The following is a 27,245-nucleotide window of genomic DNA, read 5'->3' as shown; positions in this document are numbered from 1 at the left end:
TTGTTGAATCTCCATATATTGCTGGAGGCACAGGTGCATTGTCAGAGGAAAGAGGTAGCTACAGATCTTGAATTAAGAAAAGAGCTCACTAAGGCAGTGTATGTGATGGAGAGAAGAATTTTTCATTGCTAGAATTTAGCATTTGATGTGGAGTCATCAACACCTTTGTGGATCCTCTCACTGGTGTGGTTCCCCCCCCCCTTTCCCTTCCAGATACGTGCTGTCTTTGTTGGTGGCTTCAGGACGTCCTAGCAAAAGAAAATGGCCCAGCCCACGCACCTGAACCACAATCTCCCAGGTGATGAGAAAGATGCAGGTGACCTCTTGCGGGATCCATCTCTGAATATAAAAGACCGGGGATGCACTGAAGATGTGGGGTGGGTGGGAAGACGGTGACTTGCCATTTCTCAGGTTCAGAACATATTCTGAATACTAAAACTCATAAGCTGTTACCGATTCCTCTTTCATATGCTATTTTTGTGCTTGGCTTGGATTTCAGATTTGGGTGGCCCATTCTTGTACAGCAACCCGGACCAGAATGGAGAGAAGGCCTCCTACTCCTTGGAGACCCCCTATGGCTTCATGTTGGATCTAGATTTCCTCAAGTACGTAGATGATATTGAGAGTGGCCAAACCCTCCGGAAGATTCCGCTGAACCGGAAGGCCAAGGGGCCTAAAAAGACCCTGGGCTCTACTCGTAACCAGACCGGCGGCTGGACATCCACGGAGTCTCTCTCCTCCACAACCAGTGAAGATGGGAAACCCATCTTCTCCCCGCGGCCCAGAATATGGGCCAGTTCTTCAGAGCCTCCAAGCAAACAGGCCTCTCTCCCCATGTCGCCAGCCCCAGTCATCCATCTTCTCCCGCCGCCATCTCCCAAATCCCTTACGAGAAACACACGGGTGGAGAAAACGTTGTTGGAGACCAGCAAGCGCTTGGAACTAGAGCAGCTCGATTTGCTCGATGAGGGAACCACCAGCAAGCCCCCCGGGAGCCCGTCCAAGGTCGCTTTGTCCCCCTCATTTTCACAAAACCTCTCTCCTTCGTGTGTCCCACTGACAGGGGAAAGCCACGTCGACCTCAGCCTGCCTCTAACAGGCCCTGCAAAAATGAGCCCCTCCAATTCAGGAAGGAGCACCCCAGCCACGGCAGTCACTCCCGGACACCTCTATCACGTCCGTGACCAGATGGCAGCCGCCCTCAGGCAACTGAAGGAGCTGGAAGAGCAAGTGAAGATGATCCCCGTCCTGGAAATGAAGATCTGCCGGTTGAAGAAGGAGAGGGAGCAGCTGGTGGCCGGCTTGTGGGGGAAATCTCAGGCGGGCGAGGCCTTCGTCTTCGATTTCCCTCCAAAATCTCCTGGCATGGAGGCTGCCACCAACACGAGCCCGGAAGACATCCGCGAGGCCAACGAGCCTTCGAAAGGGAGGTCGAGTAAAATCGCCGAGTTGAAGAAACTGACTGAGAAATTGTCGTCTTCGGAGAAGACCCCGAAGGCAAACAAAGGAGCTGAGGGGTTCACCCTCAGATCGGTTGGGGTCGGGGAGGAGATCGACATGGGCGAGGCGGTTTTCTACTACCGGTGCCAAAGGCCGTGCCGGGAGGTGGCCGTCGGGTGGGAGACGGAGACCAAAGATGCTGCAGTGTGGGTCATGGAGTCCCTGCTTGGGGTGTCGGCCGAGACAGAGCAGGAAATCGGGCTCCTTCAAGAGACGGTCCAGCATCAGCGCGAGGTCATCTCTATGCTGGAGGGGCACCTGAAGGAGGCCGCAGAGGAGCTGGAGGCGTTGAGAGTCGCAGTTTGTTCACGGATGCCGAAAAGCCTGATCAGCAAAGAAACCATGGCCCAGCCGGAGACGGTGGAAGCGTCTGCGGAGGCCGTCCCTGCGACCCGAAGCCAGGCCGTGGGTGACCACTTAGAAACGGCAGACAAAGGTGTCCTCTGCTCTCCTCAGGTTGCTTGCGTCGGGGTCGGCTGCTGTTTGCAGCAAGGAGACCTTCTGTCTGTCCAGAGAAGGAGTAAAGCCACCCAGATGGATCTGATGGCGGAAAGCCAAATCCGGGAGCAGAACGACGACTCTGTTGGGGCGAAACCGGATTGGCGGGGGGCTGCGCCTGTGCCAGAAGCTACGAAAGTCAGCAACCAAGCAGTCTCAGGGGAGTGTGAAGGGCCTTGCTTGGAGGCTGAGATGCTGGGGGTGGATCCGGAATTGCATTTGCAGCTTGCCGCATCAGAAGAGGAGAATGTGCAAGGGGCGTCTGGTGAGCTACGCTTGCTTCAAGCACAACTCAAATGCTGCGACCCTCCAAAATCAGGGTGGTCCCATTTCTGGTTACTCTGCAGGATGTCATTTGAGCTAAGGTTTATTACTAGTTTTTCTGAGGTTTTTGCTCATCATTGAGAAACAACTGTCACAGGTCTGGGAATTGGAGGTGGGGAGCTTCTGGAGTGCCCAGTGTGGCTTGGAGACAGCCAGGTCTGTGTCCTATAATGTGTGGGGGTCTCCACTTTTTCGGCTGTTTTGGGAGCCCCTCAGCACCCGCATTCATTTTAACCAACGAGCACATGTGAAAACAATTATCCTAACAGCCAGCAGTGGAAAACTAGCCCTGCACTTCAATGCGCCCGAGTGCTGATCAGTTAACTCTAATGCATTTTGAACAGCGCCATGGAGCCTGTCTGCTAAATTGGCTCTGGACCAAGGGTGCGTGTGGCTGTTGAGGGTCCTTTATGGTTTGCCAGCGAAACTCTTAATACTCTTCCCCCCAAAAAAACTCTATGGTTTCCATAGAATTTCTGGAGGAAATTGCTAGAATGTCCCATGCAATGCCGGCACTTCCAGAGTAAACCTGGAAGTGATGGCATCGTGCCGCACATGGATAGCTCCCCCAAGCCACGTGCCGAAGAAAGCTCCCGCTGGCAACAAGGTAGGACCTGGCAACCGTAACAAGCAGGGTCACAAAAATTCCCCCTGTTGTTGTCACCCCACTCTTGCGTGGAGAGGTATACTGCCTCTGATCATGGAAGTTCCATTCAGTCGTCATGGCCATTGATCGACAGCCCTCCGTACGAAAAGCCCTGCTGGATCAGGCTATCTAGTCCAGCATACTGTTCCCAAAGAGGCTTGCAAGCGTTCCGGAAATCCCACAAGCAGGTCACGGAGGCTACATCTTTTCCTTTTGTTTGCCTCTCGGTAGTTGCTCTTCAGAGCCAGTCACAGGATTCCCGTTTCACCTCTCTGGAAACTGGTGTTTTTTAGTATCTGACAGCGGTCCTTGTTTTTGTGCCTCTTCCAGGAGTCCTCAAATCCATCATGAAGAAGCGAGATGGCGTCTCCAAAGTGGAGGCGGGAAGCAGCAAGAAGAGTCTCCAGTTTGTGGGGTTACTGAATGGCGAGTACGAATCTTTCCACTTCCTTTCTTGGAGGGAGGGCCTAGGTGTTCACGCAGGGGGTGTCCATTTGCAAGCTAGAACTTCATTGTCCCATTTATAGCCCTTAGGTGTTGGAGGAGAGTGTTGGAGGATACCGCGGACTGCCAAAAAACCGAATAGATCAAATCAAGCCTGAACTGACCCTAGAAGCTAAAATGACTAAACTGAGGCGGTCGTACTATGGACACATTATGAGAAGAGTCATTGGGGAAAACAATCATGCTAGGAAAAGTTGAGGGCAGCAGGAAAAGAGGAAGACTCAACAAGAGATGGATTGACTCTGTAAAGGAAGCCACGGCCCTCAGTTTGCAAGATCTGAGCAAGGCTGTTAAGGATAGGACTTTTGGAGGACATTGATTCACAGGGTCGCCATGAGTCGGAAGCGACTTGACAGCACTTAACACACACACACAGGACATCTTGGGCAGGGGCTGGGATGCCAGCCTCCAGGTGGGGCCTGGGGATCCCCCGGAATTACAGCTCATCTCCAGACTACAGAGATCAGTACCCCTGGAGAAAATGGCTGCTTTGGAGGGTGGACTCTATGGCATTGCGCCCCAGAGGTCCCTGTCCTCCCCGGGCTCCAGCCCCAAATCTCCAGGAGTTTCCCAGCCTGGATCTGGCAACCCAACCCCCCATCCTTCTCTGGAGGCCAGGGGGAGACTGACAACCCTAAGTGGGAGTATTACTGAGAACATAAGAAAGGCCCTGCTGGATCAGACCAAGGCCCATCAAGTCCAGCAGTCTCTTCACACAGCTGCCAACCAGGTGCCTCTAGGAAGCCCCCAAACAAGACGACTGCATAGGGTCTGTTTTATTGGGTTGCCAACCTCCAGGTACTTACTAAGAAATATGCAGCCACTATTGATTTATTGTATATACTGAGGTGCAGATGTAAATATAAGTGGATGCCAATTTATTCCATTTGAAGCTGTATTTTGGTTTTTTCCTTTCCTTTTATCTCTTAGAAGCTCCTTGATCAATTGATCTTGAGCAGCATATATCTAGTGTTGGAGGGATATAAGGATTGAAACAAATCTTGCCACTGACCATGTAGCCTTGGGGTCCCTATCGCTTAGTAAAAAAGGCATTATGTCAGTCACAGAGGCATTGGATTTGTATATTAAAAGGGGGGAAATATAGTGCGATCGAAGTTCCTCGTAAAAGCGGCATTCCAAAAGGGCATGGACTAATGAGTCAATAGAGCCAGAAGAGCAAGGGCAGATCCTGTCTGAGTATGGTATATTCAGAACTCTGCCGTGCATTACCATAGAAGGGTTCACATTCAATCTAGCCAAGCAAAAAGCTCTACAGAGATGAGGAGTTGTCAGATAATATGTATAGGCAGGCAGACCAAGTGGAGGGGGTATTCCGAAGAACTGGGATGAACAGACGCGACGAGCACGAAAAGTAGTGCTGTTATAATCAAGCTCTTTAATGCGCTTTTTAATTTTGGTAAAAGCTTCAGTTTCCCCAAGATCTAATAGCATATCCTGCGAGAAGCCCAACAATGACAGTTTCTCATCTAAGATTTTTTGCCATGAGGATTTAAATGGGTCATGCTTCAGAGAAGCTAGGAACCCCTCAGTGCTAAAGCACAGTTTAAGGTGTAGTTTAAAGGCGGCCAACCACGCCCTAGCTTCAAGTGACATTTGGCCAAACTCGGAACGAAGAGTAACGCCAGCAACACATCGAGGGGCATTTAGATTTTGTTTTTTTGTAATTCAATCGTTAAGCCTTATGCCATAGTGGCTGCATATTTCTTACTAACTATGATTGTGGCAGCTCGAGTTTTGTATTTACATTGACCTCCAGGTACTAGCTGGAGATCTCCTACTATTACAACTGATCTCCAGCCGACAGAGAGCAGTTCACTGGAGAAAACGGCCGCTTTGGCAATGGGGCTCTATGGCATTAAAGTCCCCCCTCCCCAAACCCCGCCCTCCTCAGGCTCTGCCCCCAAAATCTCCTGCCAGTGGCGCAGAGGGACCTGGCAACCCTACGTGTTTCAGCCAGCTTGTTTGAATTATGCATATCCAGCAGCTGCTTTGTGCTGTGAAGGACATTTGGCTTGAAGGATAGAATGCATTTACTGATTGTGTAAGATTTATAACCCATCCTTCTCCTTTAAAAGCCGCCACAACAGCTTACAGAAGAGCGTCTTGCAGTCTGGCGAAGGCTCTTCACGTGAGAGGGAAGTGCCAAATGGACCCGCGGCATTCCAGCCCAACAAATAAAATGTCTGCCAAATACAGCAGTACGGTCATAAATCTGCAGTTCCCTTTTGCCTGTCCAAGAGCCCCACTCGTATGGGAAATGGAGTGATGCCTCAACATAAATGCTCAGGCTGGACTTTTCTCTGGTCTCTAGAAGACGGAAGTCCTACAACTGAGTTCCGAAGTATATGGTTGCCAACCTCCAGGTACTAGCTGGAGATCCGCTGCCGTTACAGCAGATCTCCAGGCGATAGAGATCAGTTCACCTGGAGGAAATGGCCGCTTTGGCAGTTGGACTCTATGGCATTGAAGTCCAGAGTCTGTTCCCTTCCAGTGGCCTGAGAAAGGGCCCTTTTCCTCCCCATCTCTGCCTGTCACTCCACAGGATTTGTTTCACACCAGCGTTCTTAATGATTGTTAGCCGCTCTGAGCCCGGCCTTGGCCGGGAAGGCCAGCGGGATATAAATCTAATAAAATAAAGCTAAACTGTAACGTTGTCGTTCTCAAGCGAGGAGCGGACCAGCCCTACAGCTCTAAGGGCCGCAGCCTTCAGGATCGATCCCTAGCTTGTAAGCAGGAAAAACCATCCCCGCGTGGCCGTTCCAGAGACCTCTGGGTTCTCAGCATAGCCTATGAGAGAAGCCTGACCATCATCATCATTCCTTTATTGACCTAAAAACACAATTCAAAAGATTACGAAAGGAATGGAAATGTTAAAAAGTTAAAAAGGAATTAAAAAATGTTAATATGATTAAAAGGCGGTTACATCGAGAAATACAGTTTGTTGATCCTGCCATCTAATTAGTTGTTTGGCGGGCTTTTAAAACAAACTTTAAAAACGGTGCCACCGTCTCCAATATTTGGGGCAAACGATTGTTCAATAAATGTGTGTGTGTATGTGTAAAGTGCCCTCAAGTCATAGCCGACCTATGGCGACCCCTTTATGGGGTTTTCAGGGCAAGAGACGAACAGAGGTGGTTTGCCAGTGCCTTCCTCTGCACAGCAACCCTGGTATTCCTTGATGGTCTCCCATCCAAATACTAACCAGGGCCGACCCTGCTTAGCTTCTGAGATCGGGCTGTACCATGCTGCCTTCCCTCCTGTTCAATAAATAGAGAACATTAAAAGAATCTGAGACATTCAGTCTATTACAATACAATACAAAATAATACAAAAGCCTTTAATGGCATAGAGACAATGGTTCTGCTTAAAATTTGCCAGACAGAAGGCCGCGAAATCTAAAATATCTACCTCTGATAGGGCAGTAAAATACGGAGGACCATTTAATGCAGCATGTTTAACGAGATTACAAGGAATCTGGCTACCGACTGAGTTACATGAGGGTTGCCGTCATTTAGTAGATATCGTACAAGCCCTGCATCAGTTTGGGCTGGGCTGCTGATTAGGAGGGGTTCTATATATTTCTCTCTGGCCGAGGTGTGAAGTTCACAGTGCAGAAGGATATGAGCAACCGATTCTGGTTGTTTTTTGGCACGTGAACAGAATCTCTCCTCATAAAGGGTGTTGGTATGTCTGCCTCTTGTTACTGCAGACGGCCAGAGGTTTAAATGGCCCAGCATGAACTGTCGTCTTAGGGGCGGGGAGATGAGGGAGGAAAAGTAATTTGGCAATTGCCTCTTCCTGGGGTAATCCCAAAGTGTAGTGGGGAGCACGTTCTCAGGGCCATGGGCTATAATTTCTGTCCTTTAGTGTCAAGGATACTTTGCTCAAGCAGTCTGTAGGCTTGCTGTTCATTTAGGAGGAGCAGAGATTCAAAGGGTACTCCAATGGACTTGATTTTTGTTAGGATCCCTTCTCTCCAAGTAGAGTGATAGCTGTCAGAAAGGAGCCACCAAATCAGCCCAGAAGAGTAGTCGCAGCCAGAACTTGAATGTACATAGCCATTCAGTCTATTTACCAACAGGGGGCTTAATAGTTTGTTACGAGAGTCTGTGAAGAAACTGCAATAAAATAAAACGTGAGCAACTGTTTCTATGCAATAAGTATCACAAGGGCAGAGCCTGTCAGACAGAGGAATTTTCCAAAATCTGCCTTCGAGTAGCACAGGCGGCAAAACATTAAATCTGGCCAGAGAGATAGCTCTACGTTGAGATGGATCACACAGGTGAGATAAGTATGGAGAGGGCTGGTAAACGTCTAAGTAAAGGTCCCCTGTGCAAGCACCGGATCATTCCTGACCCGTGGGGTGACGTCACATCCCGATGTTTACTAGGCAGACTTTGTTTATGGGGTGGTTTGCCAGTGCCTTCCCCAGTCATCTTCCCTTTACCCCCAGCAAGCTGGGTACTCATTTGACCGACCTCGGAAGGATGGAAGGCTGAGTCAACCTTGAGCCGGCTACCTGCTACCCCTAAATTTAATGGGCATGTTTTATTAGCAGCACCATTTAGATCTTGAAGTCCTATATCTATTATAAAAGGTAAAGGTCCCCTGTGCAAGCACTGGGTCATTCCTGACCCATGGGGTGACGTCACATCCTGACGTTTCCAAGGCAGACTTTGTTTGCGGGGTGGTTTGCCAGTGCCTTCCCCAGTCATCTTCCCTTTACCCCCAGCAAGCTGGGTACTCATTTGACCGACCTCGGAAGGATGGAAGGCTGAGTCAACCTTGAGCCGGCTACCTGCTACCCCTAAATTTAATGGGCATGTTTTATTAGCAGCACCATTTAGATCTTGAAGTCCTATATCTATTATAAAAGGTAAAGGTCCCCTGTGCAAGCACTGGGTCATTCCTGACCCATGGGGTGACGTCACATCCTGACGTTTCCAAGGCAGACTTTGTTTGCGGGGTGGTTTGCCAGTGCCTTCCCCAGTCATCTTCCCTTTACCCCCAGCAAGCCGGGTACTCATTTTATTGATCTCGGAAGGATGGAAGGCTGAGCCAACCTTGAGCCGGCTACCTGAAACCAACTTCCGTTGGGATCGAACTCAGGTCGTGAGCAGAGCTTTTGACTGCAGTACTGCAGCTTAACACTCTGCGCCACGGGGCTCTATTAGTCTGTGGTTTATCCTTTGGAAAACTTCCTCAGTAAGCATAAGCAAGGAGTCGAAATTAAGGCCGATGGATTTAATTTTGCTCTGAATATGTTGAAACCACTTAAAGAGAAGCCTGTTGTCGGAATGCGGGGCTGCGCGGACCCCCGAGCCAGGACCACCGGGACCAGTTTAAGCCTTGACTCCTCCCTCTGTCGCAGCAGGTATGAGAGCACGTCTAGCGAGGAAGACGAAGAAGAGGAGGATCAGTCCCCCGAGAAGGGCTCCTCCCTCAGTTCCGACAGTGACGCGGCCGCCAGCACCGACACGTCTGATGAGGAGGTGGTGGCCAACCTCGGGGACAGCGACCCAGACAGTCCTGTTCCGGTTGCGGCAGCCCAGGGCGAGGCCCAGCCGTGCCGTGATCAAGAGAAGGTGGAAGAAGAGAATGCCACCCTGGAAGTGAAAGAGAAGTAAGCCAGGATCAGACTGTGGCAGGGGGATTTGGTGCATTTGGCTGTTCAGGCCCCCGGGAGCACGCAGTGAGAAGGGTGCATGGTCAAAATATAACTTTTCTTACAGAGAGCTGTGGGGTTTCGTCTGGGGGACCTGCATGGGGTTTCTCCTGTTTTCTTCCCCTCTCCCATGCCATGGATACACCGTATGGCCTTGGCTAATTCAGCATTGTGTGGTGGTTTGGAGCGATGGACTCTAATCTGGAGAACCGGGCTTGATTCCCCATTCATAGAATCATAGAGCTGGAAGGGACCACCAGAGTAATCTAGTCCAACCACCTTCACAACGCAGGAAATTCACAACTACCTCACCCCCAGTGACCCCTACTCCATGCCCAGAAGATGGCCAAGATGCCCTCCCTGTCATCATCTGCCTAAGGTCAAAGAATCAGCATTGCTGACAGATGGCCATCTAACCTCATCTTTGAAACCTCCAGGGAAGGAAAGCTCCCCACCTCCCCAGGAAGCCTGTTCCACTGAGGAACCGCTCTGTTAGAGAAAACTTCCTAATGTCTAGAAGGAAACTCTTTTGATTTAATTTCAATTCCTCCACGAGTGGCGGAGGCCAATCTGGCGAACTGGGTTGGTTTCCCCACTCCTACACACAAAGCCAGCTGGGTGACCTTGGGCTAGTCACAGCTCTGTTAGAGCTCTCTCAGCCCCACCTACCTCACAGGGTGCCTGTTGTGGGGAGGGGAAGGTGATTGTAAGCCGGTTTGATTCTTCCTTAAGTGCTAGAGAAAGTCATAGAATCATAGAGTTGGAAGGGACCACCAGGGTCAAGTCCAACCCCCTGCACAATGCAGGAAATTCACAACTAAGTCGGCATATAAAAACCAACTCTTCTTCTTCTGTGTTGTGCCTCAGTTCCCTGCATCTGTAAAATAGGTGCAATAGTTTCAGAGGGTGGCTGAGAGACTGAATGGAATGGAGTTAGCAAAGCAAATGAAAAGGGCAGAATCAAAAAGAGGCTTGTTCTCATTGGGGATGGTCAACCAGCATTTGGGCAGTGCAGGCTCCTGATAGCATAACATGATATGCGAAGTAAATAAAAATCCCTGCATCTAGAAAACTACCAGGAAGAAGGCTAGGCTTGAACTTTTCTGCCTGGTTTCCTAGGGTGCTTTCACACATGCCGAATGATGCACTTTCAATCCACTTTTCATCGCGCTTTGCAGATGGATTTTACTGTGCGAAACGGCAAAATCCACTAGCAAACAATCGTTAAAACGGATTGAAAGGGCATTTATTTAGCATGTGTGAAAGTGCCCATTGTATTCTACATGAAGAAATTGGTTGTGTTTTTTTTAAACAGAGCAGCAGCACCCCCCGCACATAGAAATCTAGCAAGGCAGGGAGAATGCCAGCATAACCTTTCCCCTGACATACTAATATTTTTATGTGCGCGGAACCTTGTGTGTTTGGGAGGTGCATTCCATCAAGTCATACTTGTATCTACAGTCTGACATGCAGCCTATAACTATCTCCAGGAAAACCAGCCCTTGTTTTGAGTATCACAGAGACCGTAGTTTACAGCTTTGCCTCTCTTCCATGTTCTTGGGTCCCTTCCAAGGGTCATTCCAGCACATCTGGAACTAACTGGACAGACCGTGCCACTCGCACTAGCCTTTGAAAACTACGTGGACCAAACACATCCCTGGACAGTGCAGATCAGAAGTGTCCGAAAGGGCACGACCCATCCCCCAAAATCAGAGCCACTTGCTGGAGGAGCTGCGACTTGGCAACTCCACCAACATGACTCGGCGTGTGCCAGCGGTGGAAAGGGCACATTCCTGGCAAGGTATTAGGAAGAAAGGAATAGAAAATGAAAACACCAGTATAAGAACACCATTCTTGATATGACCTCATTTGGAGAACTGTGTTACAGTTCCGGTTGCTGCAGCTCTAAAATGACATCGAAGAGCTGGGAAAATGTGCAGGCAAGAGTAGACAAAATGATCACAGGGTTGGAGCTGGCAATCCTGCCCACCCCCCACCCCTCGGGTAGCCAGAGGGGACCTGGCAGTCTTAACAGCAACGTTGTGGAAGGAGGCAGTCCTTCTGACGGTGGGGGCACCCAAAGAAAAGCCCCTGAAGATGACCGGTGTGAACAAATAAGTTCATATGGGAGTAGGTGGGCCAAAGTGTGTTTTAATTTTATGTGCTTTTAATGCATGCCTTGCTTTGTGGGCGTCTGAGAAGTATCTGACTGGAGAGGGGACCCTGGTGTTGATCCGACAACGCTCTCTACATGTCCCTATCTAGATTTGAGCTGAGTCCCCAGATGAGAGAGGCCTGCCTGGTGGTCAGGAGCCATCTCGGCCACAGTGCTGGTGGAGCAAAGACCAGAGAGGTGGTAAGTAGAAACTTGGGGACCACGATTGACCTTTTGGAGAGGGAAAGCACACAAGCTCCAAATGTATCCCAGAATTCTTTGCCAGTACAGAGGCAGCCTAAAGTAGGACCATTTATGCGGGGTCGATTTTGATGCTCGCTCAAAGCTACTTTTTAAAATCTGACCTTTAAAATGACTATTCACGGTCCGATGCAAGAGGACAAAGTCACACAAATTCCACACGCACACACCCCACTCGCCTGCTCCTTCGTTCCTTCCTTTGCATAGCCATTGTGTGTGTGTGTAAAGTGCCGTCAAGTCGCAGCTGACTCATGGCGACCCCTTTTTGGGGTTTTCATGGCAAGAGACTAACAGAGGTGGTTTGCCAGTGCCTTCCTCTGCACAGCAACCCTGGTATTCCTTGGTGGTCTCCCATCCAAATACTACCCAGGGCTGACCCTGCTTAGCTTCTGAGATCTGATGAGATCAGGCTAGCCTTGCATAGTCAGGGCTTGCATAGCCATTAGCAATTCTCGTTTGCATAGCTAAGCGGAGGCTGTGATTATTCATGCTTCGAGGCGGGGCTGAGCAAATACAAAAGGTCACGTTAAAGGGGCTATTAAGAAATGCAAAGCAGGTATGCTTCGCAGTCTCTAGCCTGGAATGCGCTGCTCATTACCAAACATAAATGGCCTAGGAGTTATACTGTCAAAGACCCAGATTCGAATTTTGGCTCAGCCACAAAAATGCACACAACATGGTAGGGTTTGATTTGAGTCCAGTTGAACGTGCTATCAGAACCCAGCTTCAGCAGAGTGACTCTGGACATATGTCTCCTTGTTGCCAGTTTGCTGGTTTATATAGTTCAAGGATTGTATTCTGACTTAGAGATGAAGTCCTGAAGGGATTGCTCCCTTTGGGTGTCATCTTAGTGTCAGGCGTCTGCCTCTAGCATCCCTCAAGCATACTCATCCAGACAGGTAGATCTGAAGCAGTAAAACTTTATTAGGAACTAAAAGGCAAATAAAAGAACTAACTGCACGCAGGCAGGCAAGGTTAGCAATAGAGACCCCTAAGATGTTACTTGCTTAAAAACACTAGTACAAGCGAACAGGATAAACATTGCTAGGCAACAGTGAGATAAGTGGTTCTCATGAGTTCTCAGGAGTGGAGACAAAACACGCCGCAGCTGTGAGAGTCGGCACAAACAAAAGTGTACACAGGAACTTCAAAACCCTGGGAACCAAGGACTTGACCTGTAGCCAGAACTTGGCCTGAACTCATGTCAAGAGCCTGTCAGGATCTGTCATTCAGTTAAGACCTGACATTTAGGTTGTTTATTGGAAATTAAATTGGGGAGGGGACGGGACTGGCAGGGTGGGGATGATGTGGACAGGCTCCTCTCGATTAACTGTATCAGGCCGATATGATGCATGCTGAATGCAGCTCACCGGCCTGTATTGACCCTTGCCCGGTGTGTGGCAAACTCCCTCTACTCCTTTGTGCCATTCAAGGCAGCAAAACTGGTGCATGTGTTTTGGTAGGTGGCCAGTCAGGCTGGTGTGCCTTTGTATCCTTGTCCGCAGTGGTCTTTCCCATGGCCGTACTTAGGGTTGCCAGCTCTGGGTTGGGAAATACCGGGAGAATTATTAAGGCAGAGCCTGAGGAGGGCAGGGTTTGGAGAGGGGAGGGACTTCAATGCCATAGAGTCCAGTTGCCAAAGTGGCCATTTTCTCCAGGGGAACTGATCTCTGTCACCTGGAGATCAGTTGTAATAGCAGATCTCCAGCTAATACCTGGAGGTTGGCAACCCTAGCCATACTGCTTATGACCCATAGTGTCCCCCTGCTGATGATGTCAGCTCTGTTTTGGCTTCCAGGTGGCCAGCACCGGCCTCATCCTGCAGGAGTGGTTTCGCGTGTCCAGCCAAAAATCCTCCCTGGCCAGCCAGGTGGCTGAGCACCTGCTGGCCTTTGCCGAAATCTCGCCAGCCATTCTGGCCCACGTTATCAACCTGTCAGACGGGAATGGGAACACGGCTCTGCACTACAGCGTCTCCCATTCCAACTTCGATATCGTCCAGCTTCTGCTCGACACAGGTGAGCCAGGAGAGCCCCGCCATGTTTCCAGGGGTACCCAGCACCCGTCCGGAAGGAGGAGGAGGAGAAGATGAATAAGAGTTTTTTTTCTATGCCGACTGTCTCTACCACTTAAGGGAGACTCAAACCAGTTTAAATCACCTTCCCCTCACCACAACAGACACCTTGTGAGGTAGGTGGGGCTGAAGGATCTGTGACTAGCCCAAAGTCACCCAGCTGGCTTTGTGTGTGGGAGTGAGGAAACAAATCCAGCGCACCAGATTAGCTTCCGCTGCTCATGTGGAGTGGGGAATCAAACCCGGTCCTCCAGATCAGACTCCACCGCTCTTAACCACTACACCCCGCTGGCTAGGGGCTAGGATGATGGGAAATATGAAGCCCTTGGTCCCTACATACCACAGAGCAAGGGCAGTTGTAGAGCCTAGCACTGGCAGCTGTAAAACCAGTTCTGGACAAAGGAAGGCTGACCACTAGTTCCATTCCCTTATCCCTCTTTGAAATACGGGTAGGGTCACCAGGCCTCCCGCCAATCATTGCCTCCTGCCAGCAACATCCTCTGTGCCAGTATATAACTTTTGAGTACAACCAAGAAGTAACAGTGGGTAGCTCTAGGAATCACCAGAAACTCTATGGTAAAAATACCCATTGTCACTTCTGGTTGTATCCAGAAGTGATGTAGTGACGTCAGCTATTGTCCCCGCCTCCCCAACCCTCAGGCAATCATGGGCTTGGTTGTAAGGCTACATCATGCATGAAAAGTGATAAGTGTCCACCCCTCTCTTAGATCAAAAATGTTCATTGACTTTGGCGTCCTGTTTCTACAGTGCCACACGTGGGGCATGGTCTGCACCCCCCAGCAACTGGCAGCGTCTGAATATGGAGGCTCCACTTAGGTCCACCAGTTGCTGTTACCACTGTTAGACCAAAGAATGGAGGATATCACCCAATTCCCTTTTAAAGCTGCCTAAGCTATGGGGGTCTGTGAGCACTTGTCCCCGTGGTAATCCCATAAACAACATCCAAAGGCTAGTAGTCCAAAAGAGAGTTGATTTATTAGAAAACCTACAGGTATACAGAGCTAACAGGTAAATTGGCACGAATGAGAACTAAAGGCCTATATGGAAGAGCATTGCTCATATCAGATAGTGAAGGCAGTCATGGCAACCACCCCCCCTACGAGAGCGGTTCCCACCGAGGAAAGGAATTTGGCAGTTACCAGGCTTGGCCTTGGGATGCACCTGGCGGAAGCATAACACACACAGTCTGGCTGTCTCAGCAGAGAGTAGGCCTGACAGCGCCCTGACCTGGATGGCCCAGGCTAGCCTGATCTCAGATTCCAGAAGCTAAGCAGGGTCAGCCCTGGTTAGTATTTGGATGGGAGACCACCAAGGAAGACCAGGGTTGCTGTGCAGAGGAAGGCACTGGCAAACCACCTCTGTTAGTCTCAAGATGTTGTGATGGCTGCCAGCTTGGAGGGCTTTAAGAGAAGAGTGGACTGGACATATTCATGGAGGAAAGGGGTATACATGGCTATTAGTTAGAATGGATACTAGTCATGCTGCATACCTATTCTCTCTAGTATCAGAGGAGCATGCCTGTTATATTAGGTGCTGTGGAACACAGGCAGGATAATTCTGCTGCAGTCGTCTTGTTTGTGGCTTCCTGGAGGCACCTGGTTGGCCCCTGTGTGAACAGACTGCTGGATTTGATGGACCTTGGTCTGATCCAGCAGGGCCTTTCTTATGTTCTTGCCATGAAAATCCCAAAAAGGGGTCGCCATAAGTTGGCTGCAACTTGACAGCACTTTACACACACAAGCTATAGGCCATTCTTGTATCTTGTGGGAGCAAGTTTCGTAGTTTGCTGCTCCACGGAGAGCCAGTGTGGTGTAGTGGTTAAGAGCGGTGGACTCTAATCTGGAGAACCGGGTTGATTTCCCCACTCCTCCACATTAAGCCAGCTGGGTGACCCTGGGCTAGTCACAATTGTGTGCTCCTTAAAAGGTAGAGAAATTCGGCATATAAAAACCAACTCATCTTCTTCCCTTTTAAAGCTGTCTAAGCTATGGGCCATTACTGTATCTTGTGGGAGCAAGTTTTATAATGTGCTGCTCCTCTGTTTCCTTGGGTGACCCTGAAATCTAATTTCACAAGAGAGGAAGACCCTCGTGATGTGACCCCTTAGTCGCCTCTGTTCTTCTAAAAAGAAAATCACCACATATCTCAGTGGGTCCTCTTAGAGATGTTGCCCCAGCCCTTCCAATGGAGCAAGACGGGAGCAAGAGGGCTAGAAGAGAGAGGAGACGGAACCGGTGTCAACGTCTACCTCTCTGTTCCTTTCTGCAGGGGTCTGCAACGTCAACCATCAGAACAAAGCTGGCTACACCGCCCTCATGTTGGCTGCCTTGGCAGCGGTGGAGCGGGAAGAAGACATGGCCGTCATCCGGAGACTGTTTGCCCTGGGCAACGTTAACGCCAAAGCGAGCCAAGTATGTCGGTGGGCTTGATGTAGGGTTGCCAGGTCCCTCTTCTCCACCAGTGGGAGCTTTTTGGGGCAGAGCCTGAGGAGGGTGGGGTTTAGAGAAGGAAGGGGCTTCAGTGCCATAGAGTCCAATGGCTAAAGCGGCCATTTTCTCCAGGTGATCGGTTGGAATAGCAGATCTCCAGCTATACCTGGAGGTTGGCAACCCTAATTATGGGGGAGAGCTCTGACTGCCAAGCGTTGAGCAGCTATTAGATTTTTAATTGAGCGCCATCTGTTATTTTATTGTGGAATTATTGCATCTTGTTTTAATGATATTGGATGTGTTTAATGAGTATGTATTATGTTTACATTCATAATCTTATTGTTGTTACCTGCCCTGAGCCCGGCCGGGGAGGGTGGGCTAAAAATCTAATAAGGAAATAAAAGGCATTCTGTTAAGCAGAGCTTCTCCCTGAAATGTTGAAGAGTTCCTATTAGAGTTCTGCATAACCTCACTCCGAGACTTTGTGGTCTGCCTGTCATGGCAGTAGGGTTGCCAGCATCGGGTTGGGAAATACCTGGAGATTTTGGGGGTGGAATCTGAGGAGGGCGGGGTTTGGAGAGGGGAGGGACTTCAATGCCATAGAGTCCAATTGCCAAAGCAGCCATTTTCTCCAGGGGAACCGATCTCTTTCGCCTGGAGATCAGTTGTAATAGTGGGAGATCTCTAGCCACCACCTGGAGGTTGGCAACCCTGTGTGGCAGCCGTTTTGTGGTTGTGCCCAGCACCCTATGCCAGAGTTCCAAAGGTGCCCTCTGGCTCAAAAAGGTTGGGGATCCCAGCTCTTAGTCAACTGTCCCTTTGGCTGCAAGCCTGTAGTTGGGGAAGCAAGTATGGGGAAGTCTTGCATACAGCCGCAGGCACGCTTGACTTTGCAAAGGCAGCGAAATGTCGTTTTGAGCTTCGCTTTGCCCCTTTTAATGCAGGGAACGAACGGCTCAGAACCTAAAATGGGCAGACGCTTCTCTGAGACATATCCTCTGCTCTGTTTGGACCCTAGGCAGGCCAGACCGCTCTCATGCTTGCAGTGAGCCACGGCCGGCAGGAGATGGTGGAGGCCCTGCTGGTTTGTGGCGCAGACATCAACCTCCAAGACGAGGAAGGTTCCACGGCTCTCATGTGCGCTTGCGAACACGGGCGGGCAGGCACAGTGCGGCTTCTCCTGTCTCAACTGACTTGTGATGCGTCCGTCGTGGATAACGTAAGCTTCGCTTCCACAGACTTGATATCTCTGTGCATGGCTATTTGAGGGTATAGGGTAGCCTTCCGTTCCCTGTAGCGTCCATGTTTCTAGTCCTCACTGCCTTTGCCTTTTAACAAAATGGCATTTTGATACTCAGCTTGCTTACACTGCATTGCCAACTGCTTGTCCAAATTGCCAGATGCTGGGCATATTTCAATCCATACCCATAAGAGTATAAGAAAAGCCCTGCTGGATCAGACCAAGGCCCATCAAGTCCAGCAGTCTGTTCACACAGTGGCCAACCAGGTGCCTCTAGGAAGCCCACAAACAAGATGACTGCAGCAGCATAGGTATGCATCATGACTAGTATCCATTTTGGCTAGTAGCCATGGAGAGCCCTCTCCTCCACGAACATGTCCACTCCCCTCTTAAAGCCTTCCAAGTTGGCAGCCATCACCACCTCCTGGGGCAGGGAGTTCCACAATTTAACTATGCGTGGTGTGAAGAAATATTGATGTAATAGCAGCCAGAGTGATAAACTGGGCCTATGCCTCTTTTTACCTTTTCACAGGATGGCAATGACGCAGTTTCCATTGCTCTGGAGGCCGGACACCGTGACATAGCAGCATTGATATCTACTCACCTCACACAATCAGCAGCTCAGTCACCAGTGAGTAAATCTCTTTCTAAGAGTACTGATTTATCTTGTACCAGGATCCAGTGCCAAGGAACAAGCCACGGGTCTTGAACAGGCAATACAGGTAGAGTATCCCTTATCCGGACATCCCATATCAGGGGAGGGGCTGTGGCTCAGTGGTAGAGCATGTGCTTGGCATGCAGAAGGTCCCAGGTTCAGTCCCTGGCGTCTCCAGTTAAAGGGACCAGGCAAGTAGGAGATGTGAATGACCTCTGCCTGAGACCCTGGAGAGCCGCTGCCTGTCTGAGTAGACAATACAGATTGTGATGGACCAAGGGTCTGACTCAGTAGAAGGCAGCTTCATGTGTTGACTGATCCAAAAACCAGACCGTTCGAGCCACCATGTAGGCAGATCTGTGCGGCCTGCTTTCAGTGTTTCCTCTCACCTACAAAAATAAAATCCAGTGTTCACTGCATCGTAGGTGGAGACTGCAAGCCTGCCTTCGTTCATTGTTGTTCTTGTTTAACAGCTGATTCGGGTATTCTGGTGAGATAGTTACACCTTTGCTCAATGTACACAAAGTTATTTAAAATATAGTCTACAATTACATTCACGCTATGTGTATAAAGTGTATATAAAACAGAAATGAATTTGGGTCCCGACCCCCAAGATATCTCATTATGCATATGCAAAAATTCCACAATATTCCTATATATGGAAAGACCCAAAATACAGACTACGTCTGGTCCCAAGCAGTCCAGCTAAGGGATAAAGGTCCCCTGTGCAAGCACCGGGTTATTCCTGACCCATGGGGTGACGTCACATCCTGACGTTTACTAGGCAGACTTTGTTTGCAGGGTGGTTTGCCAGTGCCTTCCCCAGTCATCTTCCCTGTACCCCCCAGCAAGCTGGGTACTCATTTTACATACCTCGGAAGGATGGAAGGCTGAGTCGACCTTGAGTCGGCTACCTGAAACCAACTTCCGTTGGGATCGAACTCAGGTCGTGAGCAGAGCTTGGACTGCAGTACTGCAGCTTACCATTCTGCGCCATGGGGCTCCCTCCAGATAAGGGATACTCAACCTGTATTAACATTTTTTGGGCAAGTCTGTTCTGTGCGGGTCTTACCTGCCACAAAATTTGGTGCCTGGGCATATTGTAATCCACGCCCATTAACTTTCCAATTAAAGTGTTAGAAGTTCTGATTTACAATCACTTTGAGCTTTTGAAGAAAAAATTTCAGCTACGTGTAGCCCACACCTTAAAATCCCTGCTTTTTTATTAATGTAATAATTGCCTCAGAATCCTGTTGTTCTCTTTAGAATGAGGAAAGTTTCTAGAGCTCATGGTTGCTGATATGCACTGAATGTAGACGTTTCTTCCAAAAGCGGTCAGGGAGGTCTCCGGGATGCATGCAGCCCGGAGTGCTATGAAGTAATCTGTGCATAAAAAGGGAGTCAGTTCATACTTGCAATGCTTGTCAACTTTTTTTTTGGGTGGGGGGTACTAAATTCGGACTTCGCTGCTGACCTTTGAAGATAGAGCCGCAGGTCAACATCAGATGCAAATGGCCATCTTTATAGGGCCTGTACTGAGCATGCTGGTTGCACGTGATATAATGGTTAAGAGCGGCGGACTCTAATCTGGAGAACCAGGTTCAGTTCCCCGCTCCTCCACATAAAGTCTGCTGGGTGTCCTTGGGCCAGTCACAGCTCTCTCAGAGCTCTCTCAGCCCCACCTACCTCCACATTGAGTGGTGGACGTTAATCTGGTGAACTGGATTTGTTTCCCCACTCCTCCACTTGAAGCCAGCTGGGTGACCTTGGGCTAGTCACAGTTCTCTTAGAGCTCTCTCAGCCCCACCTACCTCGCAGGGTGTCTGTGATGGGGAGGGGAAAGTGATTGTAAGCCGGTTGGATTCTTCCTTAAGTGGTAGAGAAAGTCGGCATATAAAAACCAACTCTTCTTCTACCTCACACGGAGTCTGTTGTGGGGAAGGCGATTGTAAGCTGCTTTGAGACTCCTTAAAGGCAAAGTGGGGTATAAAAATCAACTCCTCTTCTACAGCCACAGGTCAGTATCAAATGCAAATGGCCATCTTTATAGGGGCTGAACTGAGCATGCTGGTTGCATATGTTTTGCAAGATTTAAAGAAATACATACATTGCATCTATATTAACAAACTGTGTTAAGACATTGGAAACCTTTATACTGTATAAATCAGTGGTTATTTTTTTGAATAACATATACTTGTGTTAAACCTTGGAAATCTATATACTGTATAAACCAACAGTGATTTAAGTTTTGAATATATACGCATATATGTATATTATTATAGGTACTACTGTTTTGTTATTTACCTTCAAGTGGGTGTCGGTGGCAGGCAAGGGCTTCAGCCGTAATGCATGTGCAAAGGATTTTCAGCAGCTGTTTTCTCTATCCACAGGACCAAAATGGAAAGAAGAGCCCTACAAAGCAACTGTAGGACCTGGATTGCATGGGAGGGCCCAATCCACCAACCAGCAAGTAGTTCTACAGGACAGCCACTCCTCTCCTACATTCCCGTCATCCCATGTGCGTGGTCTGTTTTGAACTACTTAAGGGACCAGGTTTAACTCGGGCATCTGTCAGTTTGATGCTTCCTCAGGAGGGGGGAAGCAGGCGTGGTAACTAGAATCCATGACCAATGTGTCCCTGACTTCCAGAGCACTAGAGGTAAATTAAGAATGTTTATTTCACCAGCAGCCTTGTTCTCACTAAAGGAGGGGGCGACCTTATGGCTAAGCTCTGCCAACTTTTTTTGCACACAAAAGATTCCAGAGAGATTGCCGTGTTAAGTCTGTTGCAGCAAAAATAAACCACAGTCCTGTGGTACACGTTTTTGTGGACTAGAACCAACTTCCTCCAATGAAGTTGGCAGTAGTCCACAAAAACTTACTTTGAAGAAAGACTTCATTAACATTCAAGGTGCCCCGGGGTTCCCATACAAATAAGTGCAATTTCTTAAAATTAACATGCTGGGATTCTCCCAGGCATTGATTTTATCTATTTGCTGAATGAACTCAAGATGACAATTTTCTATCTCAATGAGAGCTCTGTCCTTCGGCCCTCCCCTTAACTTGCGTTTATGATAGCTTTCTGCATGGTGTAGTGGTTAAGAGTGGCGGACTCTAATCTCCTCCACATGAAGCCAGCTGGGTGACCTTGGGCTAGTCACAGTTCTCTCAGAACTCTCTCAGCCCCACCTACCTCACCAGGTGTCTGCTGTGGGGAGAGGAAGGGAAGGAACTTGTAAGCCGGTTTGAGGCTCCTTGAAGACAATTGGAGTATAAAAACCAACTCTTCTTCACATGGGGGGGGGTTACTCACTCCCATCCCTTTTTGCTTCTGCTACTGGCAGTATTCTTGCCTCAGGAAAGGGCAGGCAGGCACCTCCCTTCAGTAGTGAAGGACCCCGTTTCTCACCCACAGCCCATCTGCTGCCGTTTGTCATTTTTATCCAGCCCAGGACTTTTGTGCACGTGTTTTAATAACGGTATTAAAGTGTTACCTTGCCAAAATAAATAAGTCAATAAATAAGACTTGTCTGATTGCTGAGATGCTGCAGGATATGGATAAAGGAAGATAATAAACATGCAAGGAGCCCTGAACTGGATGGGCCACGCTGACCAAATCGGAAGCTAAGCAGGGTTGGCCTTCATTAGTGTTTGGATGTGAGACCACCAAGGAAGTCCAGGGTCACAACACAGAGGCAGGCAGTGGCAAACCGCCTCTGAACATCTCTTGACTTGAAGACCCCCACAGGGTGGCCATAAGTTAGCTGTGAGTTGACAGCAAAAAAAATTATAAGAAAATCACACTTATAAGTCGTTTTGGCAGATCTAAAAGCAGAGTTGTCCAGGAAACTCCAGATTTACTTATCTCTGCATTAAAAAATAAGTGTTATCATACAGACCTGGCTAAACAGGTAGAGACTTGTGCGTGTTAAGTGCCGTCAAGTCGCTTCCGACTCATGTTGACCCTATGAATCAAGGGACTTGAGAATGTAGTAATTAGAAGAGCAGAATGGAAATATACAAAAAGAAAAGAACCGCTAGTCATCGTACGGATTAGCTTTGTGTAACATCAGCGACTGCTGAAAGTATTGGGGGGTTTTAATTTTAAGTTGCAGAAATGGTTCTATATCCCTAGGTATATACTAGCTGTTCCCCTCAATTCTCTTCTTCATCCCCCACCAATCTCTTCTAGGGCTAGATTTACAACCCGAGCCAGCATAGTGTAGTGTTTAAGGGCAGTGGACTCTAATCTGGTGAACCAGGTTGTTTCCCCCACTCCTCCACATGAAGCCAGCTGGGTGACCTTGGGCTAGTCACAGTTCTCTCTGAACTCTCAGCCTCACCTACCACACAGGGTGTCTGTTGTGGGGAGGGGAAGGGGATTGTAAGGCGGCTTGATTCTTCCTTAAGTGCTAGAGAACGGAGCCTTGTTTACTTACGTGAGGGCTCCTTCTGTTCTGGGATCGAAGGCATCTTGCAACTGTGAGATGGGTTTTACCATCACGTGCCCAGGGAGGCAGGACTAAAAACTTCACTTCCTGTCTTCCTGGGTGGGAGCTCCACCCATATCCAGTGTTCGGACTCGCCGAGCTAAAGGAGACAGGTAAGTGCAAAAAACAGCAACAACACTACCTGGGATTATTAGAGTGTGAGAAGGAAATAAGAGGAAACATATCCACATGAACAAATAAGGAAACACATGCTCTTTGTTGAGAGCAAGTTAATGGGCGAAGGAGACGGTATAGTCCCCTACAGGGTGTCCCATGAAACTCCTGAAACTGATTTCATTAAATTACTACGTCTTGGAAGTGAGCTCTGGGCGGGCAAGATGCCTTCGATCCCAGAACAGAAGGAGCCTTCATGTAAGTAAACAAATCTCCATTCTCGTTCTGGGCTCTCCAGGCATTTGCAGCTGTGGGATCTCCAAGAGCTACCCTGTTTGGGCAGGCTGAGGAGCTTCCAAGACGTGTTGCAGAACTCTTCTGCTGAAGGCTGCATCGGCAGAGGCCATGGTATTAATCTTATAGTGCCTGGTGAAGGTGGACACTGACGTCCAGGTGACTGCCTTACAAATTTCCTCCACCGAGGCTTGTCTATCGAAGGATGCCGAGGTGGCAGCGCTCTGCACTGAATGAGCCGTGATCCCTTCTGGGACTGGTACCTTACTGGCTTGGTATGCGATGCACTGTCTTATGGTGTAGCCAATAGCCGCCCTAGACACCTTAAGACCCTTGTTGGGGTTGGTTAATCAGATGAACAGAGAGTCTGATCTTCTCAGGTGAGAAGTAAGCTTAATGTCGACTGAGGGTTGTCCGAAGATCTAAGTTGTGCCACTCCTTTTCCTTTGGATGGTTGGGGTTGGGGCAGAAAGACGGCAGGTGGATTTCTTGCTTCCGGTGGAACACCGAATTAACTTTGGGAACAAATGTAGGGTCTGGTCGCAGGACAACTTTATCCCTGTGAAAAAACACACAAGCCTTTCCTAACTGACAATGCTCCTAATTCCGAGACGCTCCTGGCCGAGGTAACCGCCGTTAAGACGACTGCTTTCATTCTTAGCATCTTCAGCGGGATCTCCCTGATGGGTTCAAAGGGAGGTCTAGTGAGTGCAGCCAGCACCACGTTGAGACGCCACATAGGGAAACGGTGGATGGTTGGAGGACTGGTCTGGAGCACTCCCTTCAGGAAGGTCTGAATGTGTGAGTGCCTGGAGGGTGCGATGCCGTTGATGGAAGGAATGACAGAAGACAGAGCTGCTACCTGCCTGTGTAGAATAGCTACCTTCAGTCCCTGTTCCACCCTCCCTTGCAAGAATTCCGGGACCTCGGAAACACTAGGAAATAGGGGATCGACATCCTTTCTTCTGCACCACAGAACCAAGGCCTTCCACGACAGGCCATATATCCTTCTAGCGGATGGCTTTCTAGCCTCGAACATGGTATTGACAATCGCCATGCTATGTCCCTGGTCTAGGAGCCAGTTCCGTTCAACTTCCAGGCGGTCAAGTGCAGCCATTGAGGGTCTGGAATGCGCAGGGGCCCCTGAGGCAGGTCTGGTATCAGGGGCAGTTCTCAAGGCTGCTGTATCGACAGTTCCTTGAGACTGGGAAACCATGGCCTTCTTGTCCAGAATGGAGCAACCAGGATGACTGTTGCCCTCTCCTTCCTGATCTTTCTGACTACCTTCGGAAGGATGGGAAGAGGTGGGAAGGCGAAGAGGAGCTCTGAGGGCCATGGGGACACCAGTGCATCCATTTTCTCTGCTTGTGGATGGAAGTACCTCGTGAAAAGCCGTGGGAGGAGATGATTCTCCCCTGAAGCAAACAGGTCCACTGTCGGCTGACCAAATCTCTCTGTGATTTGGAGAAAGATGGATTTGTTGAGGGTCCATTCCTCTTCGTCGAATGTCTGGTGGCTCAGCCAGTCGGCTTGGAGATTTAGGACTTTTCCGAGATGGACCGGAGGTTCTATTTTGCCCAGGTGAGTATCAGGACTGCTTTCTTGTGAAGCCTTGATGACCTGGAGCCCCCTTGCTTGTTTATGTGTGCTTTGGCTGACACATTGTCTGTTCTCATGAGGACGTGACGATGGCAAAGTGCGTCTTGTAACTGGATCAGGGCTAGGCGAATGGCTCTGAGTTCGAGGATGTTTATGTGAAGACCTTTTTCTGACCTTGACCACGTTCCTTGGGATATGCGAGATTGGCATGTTGCTCCCCACCCCTCCATGCTGGCGTCCGTGTGAATCTGGATCTGATCCTCCATCAGGAAGGCCAATCCCTTGCTGAGATTCCTTGGGTTGTGCCAACACTGTAGGCTGGACCGGAAGCTCTGATCCAGCACTAGGCTCTCGTTTAACTTCTTGGCAATCAGCTGCTGGTGAGGCTGTAGAAGACTCTGCAGTGGTCTCGAGTGGAACCTGGTCCAGGGAACACAACTCAGGCAAGACACCATTAGTCCCATCAACTTGGTTAGAAACATTACTTTTCCCGATTTCGCCCTTAGCAATGTTAGGGTGACAGATCTGATCTTTTGGATCTTTTCCGGGGGTAGGAAGACTAAATTTCTGTTGGTGTCTAAAATGACCCCTAGGTAGCATAGGCTCTGAGTGGGTGTCAACTGGCTTTTTTCTCCAGATTTATCAGGAAGCCATGATCTGACAGAACCTGCACTACCTTGTGCGTGTGAGCCTCCGCTTCCACCACCGATCTGGAGCAGATCAGAATATCGTCCAGATAAGGAAAAAACTCTTATCCCCTCTTGCCTGAGGGTGGCCACTAAGGTTATAAGTACCTTGGGGAACACTCGAAGGGCGGACCCCAACCCGAAGGGGGGGGCCTGAATTGGTAATGTTTTCCAGCGTAGCAAAGGCGGAGAAACCTCCTGTGCAGCGGGTGAATGAGGATATGCAGGTAGGCCCCTTTCAGGTCCAGGGATGTCATGAATTCCCCTGGCTGCAAGGCCTCTGTGATGGACTTCGTCTCCATCCTGAACCTTCTGTACCTTACAGCCCTGTTCAGGAGCTTCAGGTCCAGGATGGCCCTCCAGTCCCCATTGCGTTTTGGGACTGTAGAGAGGATTGAATAAGTCCCGCTGCCAATCTCCGCGGAGGGAACCGTTTCTATAGCCTGAATGGACATGAGATGGGTTATGGCTGCCAGGGTTCTATGGTGCTTTTCCCTTTTTAGTGATCTGGGGGGCCTCAGGAATCTGCTTTTTTGATGTGCTCACAACTCTATTCGATATCCCTCGGAGACCATTTGGGATACCCAACGTCTGTGTGGGGAGGGACCCACTTGTGGCTGAAGTGCTGCAATCTCTCCCCCCCCCCCACTGCCAGTTGTCTTGCCCTTGGAGAACTTGTCTCCCTTGGGGTGGAAATGCTGTTGGCCCTGTTGGGGATGAAAACTTTCCACTCCCCCTGCGAAAGGAGCCCTTGGAGCTGTTCCAGCTGTCCCTACGCTGGTCAGGCCTGAAGCGCGGTAGTGCGTGGAAGGACCTGAAGGTAGGGTAGGAAGTGGTAGATCTCCTATCCTTTCTAGCTGACTTTGATAGTACCTTCTTCTTGTCCTTGCCCAGGATCTTTTCTAGCCTATCCCCAAACAACTTCTCTCCTTTGAAGGGGTAGGAAAGGGTGACTTGGTTTGAACTCATTCTGCCAAGGCCTCAACCACAGGGACCTCCTCACTGCTATGATGGAGGATAGGCCGCAGGCTGCGAAGGTCATTGAGTCAAAGGAGGCACCTGCCATGAAAGTCGACTCTTTGGAGAGGCGATTAAGACCCTCTACAACCCTGCGGTTCTCGCCTGAATACAGCTGAGCTATCTTTCTAATCCAAACTATGGATGCTCTGGCCATGATTGAAGTGGTGGCCGAGGCTTGAATGGCTAGTGCCGAGGAGTCATGGATTTTTCTGGTCAAATTTTTGGCCTTCCTGTCCATGGGGACTCTTATGTCGCCCATGCCGTCCTCAGCAGGCAGGTCCAGGGAGTTGACTGCTGCGACTGGGGCATCAATGATAGGTACTTGTAAAAGCTCCATAGCCTGAGGTGTCATGGCATAAAGCCTCTTGACGCTGGCTGAAAACTGTCTGTTGGCCAGGGGTTTGTCTAATTCTGCTTTGACCTGGTTTTCAAAGTATTCCGGGAAGGAATGGTAAGTTGTAGGGGCTGAGATCTGGGGAAAAATTCCTTATCACCTTTTTTTCTTAGTGCTTTTAGCAACTGGGGCCGGATCCGGTTCTTCGTTTAGATCTAGGGCCACTAGGGCCTGTCAGGAGGCTCTGAAAATCCTCTGCCCCAAAGAGGCGAGACTTTCTGCTTTCCCCTTCAGAATCGGCCATCATGGATGAGTCATCCTCCAGAGAGGACCCAGTCTGGAATGCGTGGGAGGATTTCCTCGCCGCCTTTGTGTTCCAGCTTAACCCCTTAGTCTCCAGGGCGACCTCACCAGGGTTGCCTTGAGGGTCCCCAGAATCTGAACTTGTAGCACTATCGTGGGATAATTTCCCCAAGGACCTGAACAGAGGGGAGAGGGAATCGCTAAATGCCTGCAGCATCTGTGCCTGCTTTTCCATAACCCCCATAAACAAATTAAAGGCTTCCCCGCGGGAAAGCGGAGTCTGGGGTAAACGTGCATGCGCCCCCCCCCTTTTGAAAAACGTGCCTTCCCCTGGCGGGGTACTCACGTCCGACTCACCGCCGCGCGGGAACCCGTGGACGCCATTTTCGAGCGGCTCGGCCAAGCGCGCTTT

The 27,245-nt window shown here is 49.6% G+C and overlaps 1 protein-coding gene across 1 annotated transcript; it reads left to right on the top strand.

Annotated features, from left to right (window-relative positions):
* Window positions 1-217: 217 nt before the first annotated feature.
* KANK3 (KN motif and ankyrin repeat domains 3) lies at window positions 218-20,481 on the top strand. The gene is made up of 10 exons (XM_056844669.1): window positions 218-316; window positions 500-2,263; window positions 3,299-3,398; window positions 8,865-9,116; window positions 11,424-11,514; window positions 13,373-13,592; window positions 15,938-16,080; window positions 17,117-17,317; window positions 17,871-17,969; window positions 20,384-20,481. The coding sequence occupies exons 1-10, from the start codon at window positions 262-264 to the stop codon at window positions 20,420-20,422; spliced, it is 2,964 nt and encodes a 987-aa protein (XP_056700647.1). The 5' UTR covers window positions 218-261; the 3' UTR covers window positions 20,423-20,481.
* The last annotated feature ends 6,764 nt before the right edge of the window (window positions 20,482-27,245 follow it).

The sequence above is a fragment of the Euleptes europaea genome, chromosome 2, assembly GCF_029931775.1.
Source record: "Euleptes europaea isolate rEulEur1 chromosome 2, rEulEur1.hap1, whole genome shotgun sequence".
NCBI classification, from domain to species: Eukaryota; Metazoa; Chordata; class Lepidosauria; order Squamata; family Sphaerodactylidae; genus Euleptes; species Euleptes europaea.
Note: the sequence above shows the minus strand (reverse complement) of the source record. Positions and strands in the feature narration are given on the sequence as shown.

What these genes read in the sequence shown, in the direction of transcription:
- KANK3 (XM_056844669.1), top strand. Translation starts at nt 262, where the DNA reads ATGGCCCAGCCCACGCACCTGAACCACAATCTCCCAGGTGATGAGAAA. An exon ending in GAGCAAAGACCAGAGAGGTG is followed by an intron (nt 11,515 to 13,372) that starts GTAAGTAGAAAC and finishes TTTGGCTTCCAG; the next exon opens with GTGGCCAGCACCGGCCTCAT. An exon ending in TTAACGCCAAAGCGAGCCAA is followed by an intron (nt 16,081 to 17,116) that starts GTATGTCGGTGG and finishes TTTGGACCCTAG; the next exon opens with GCAGGCCAGACCGCTCTCAT.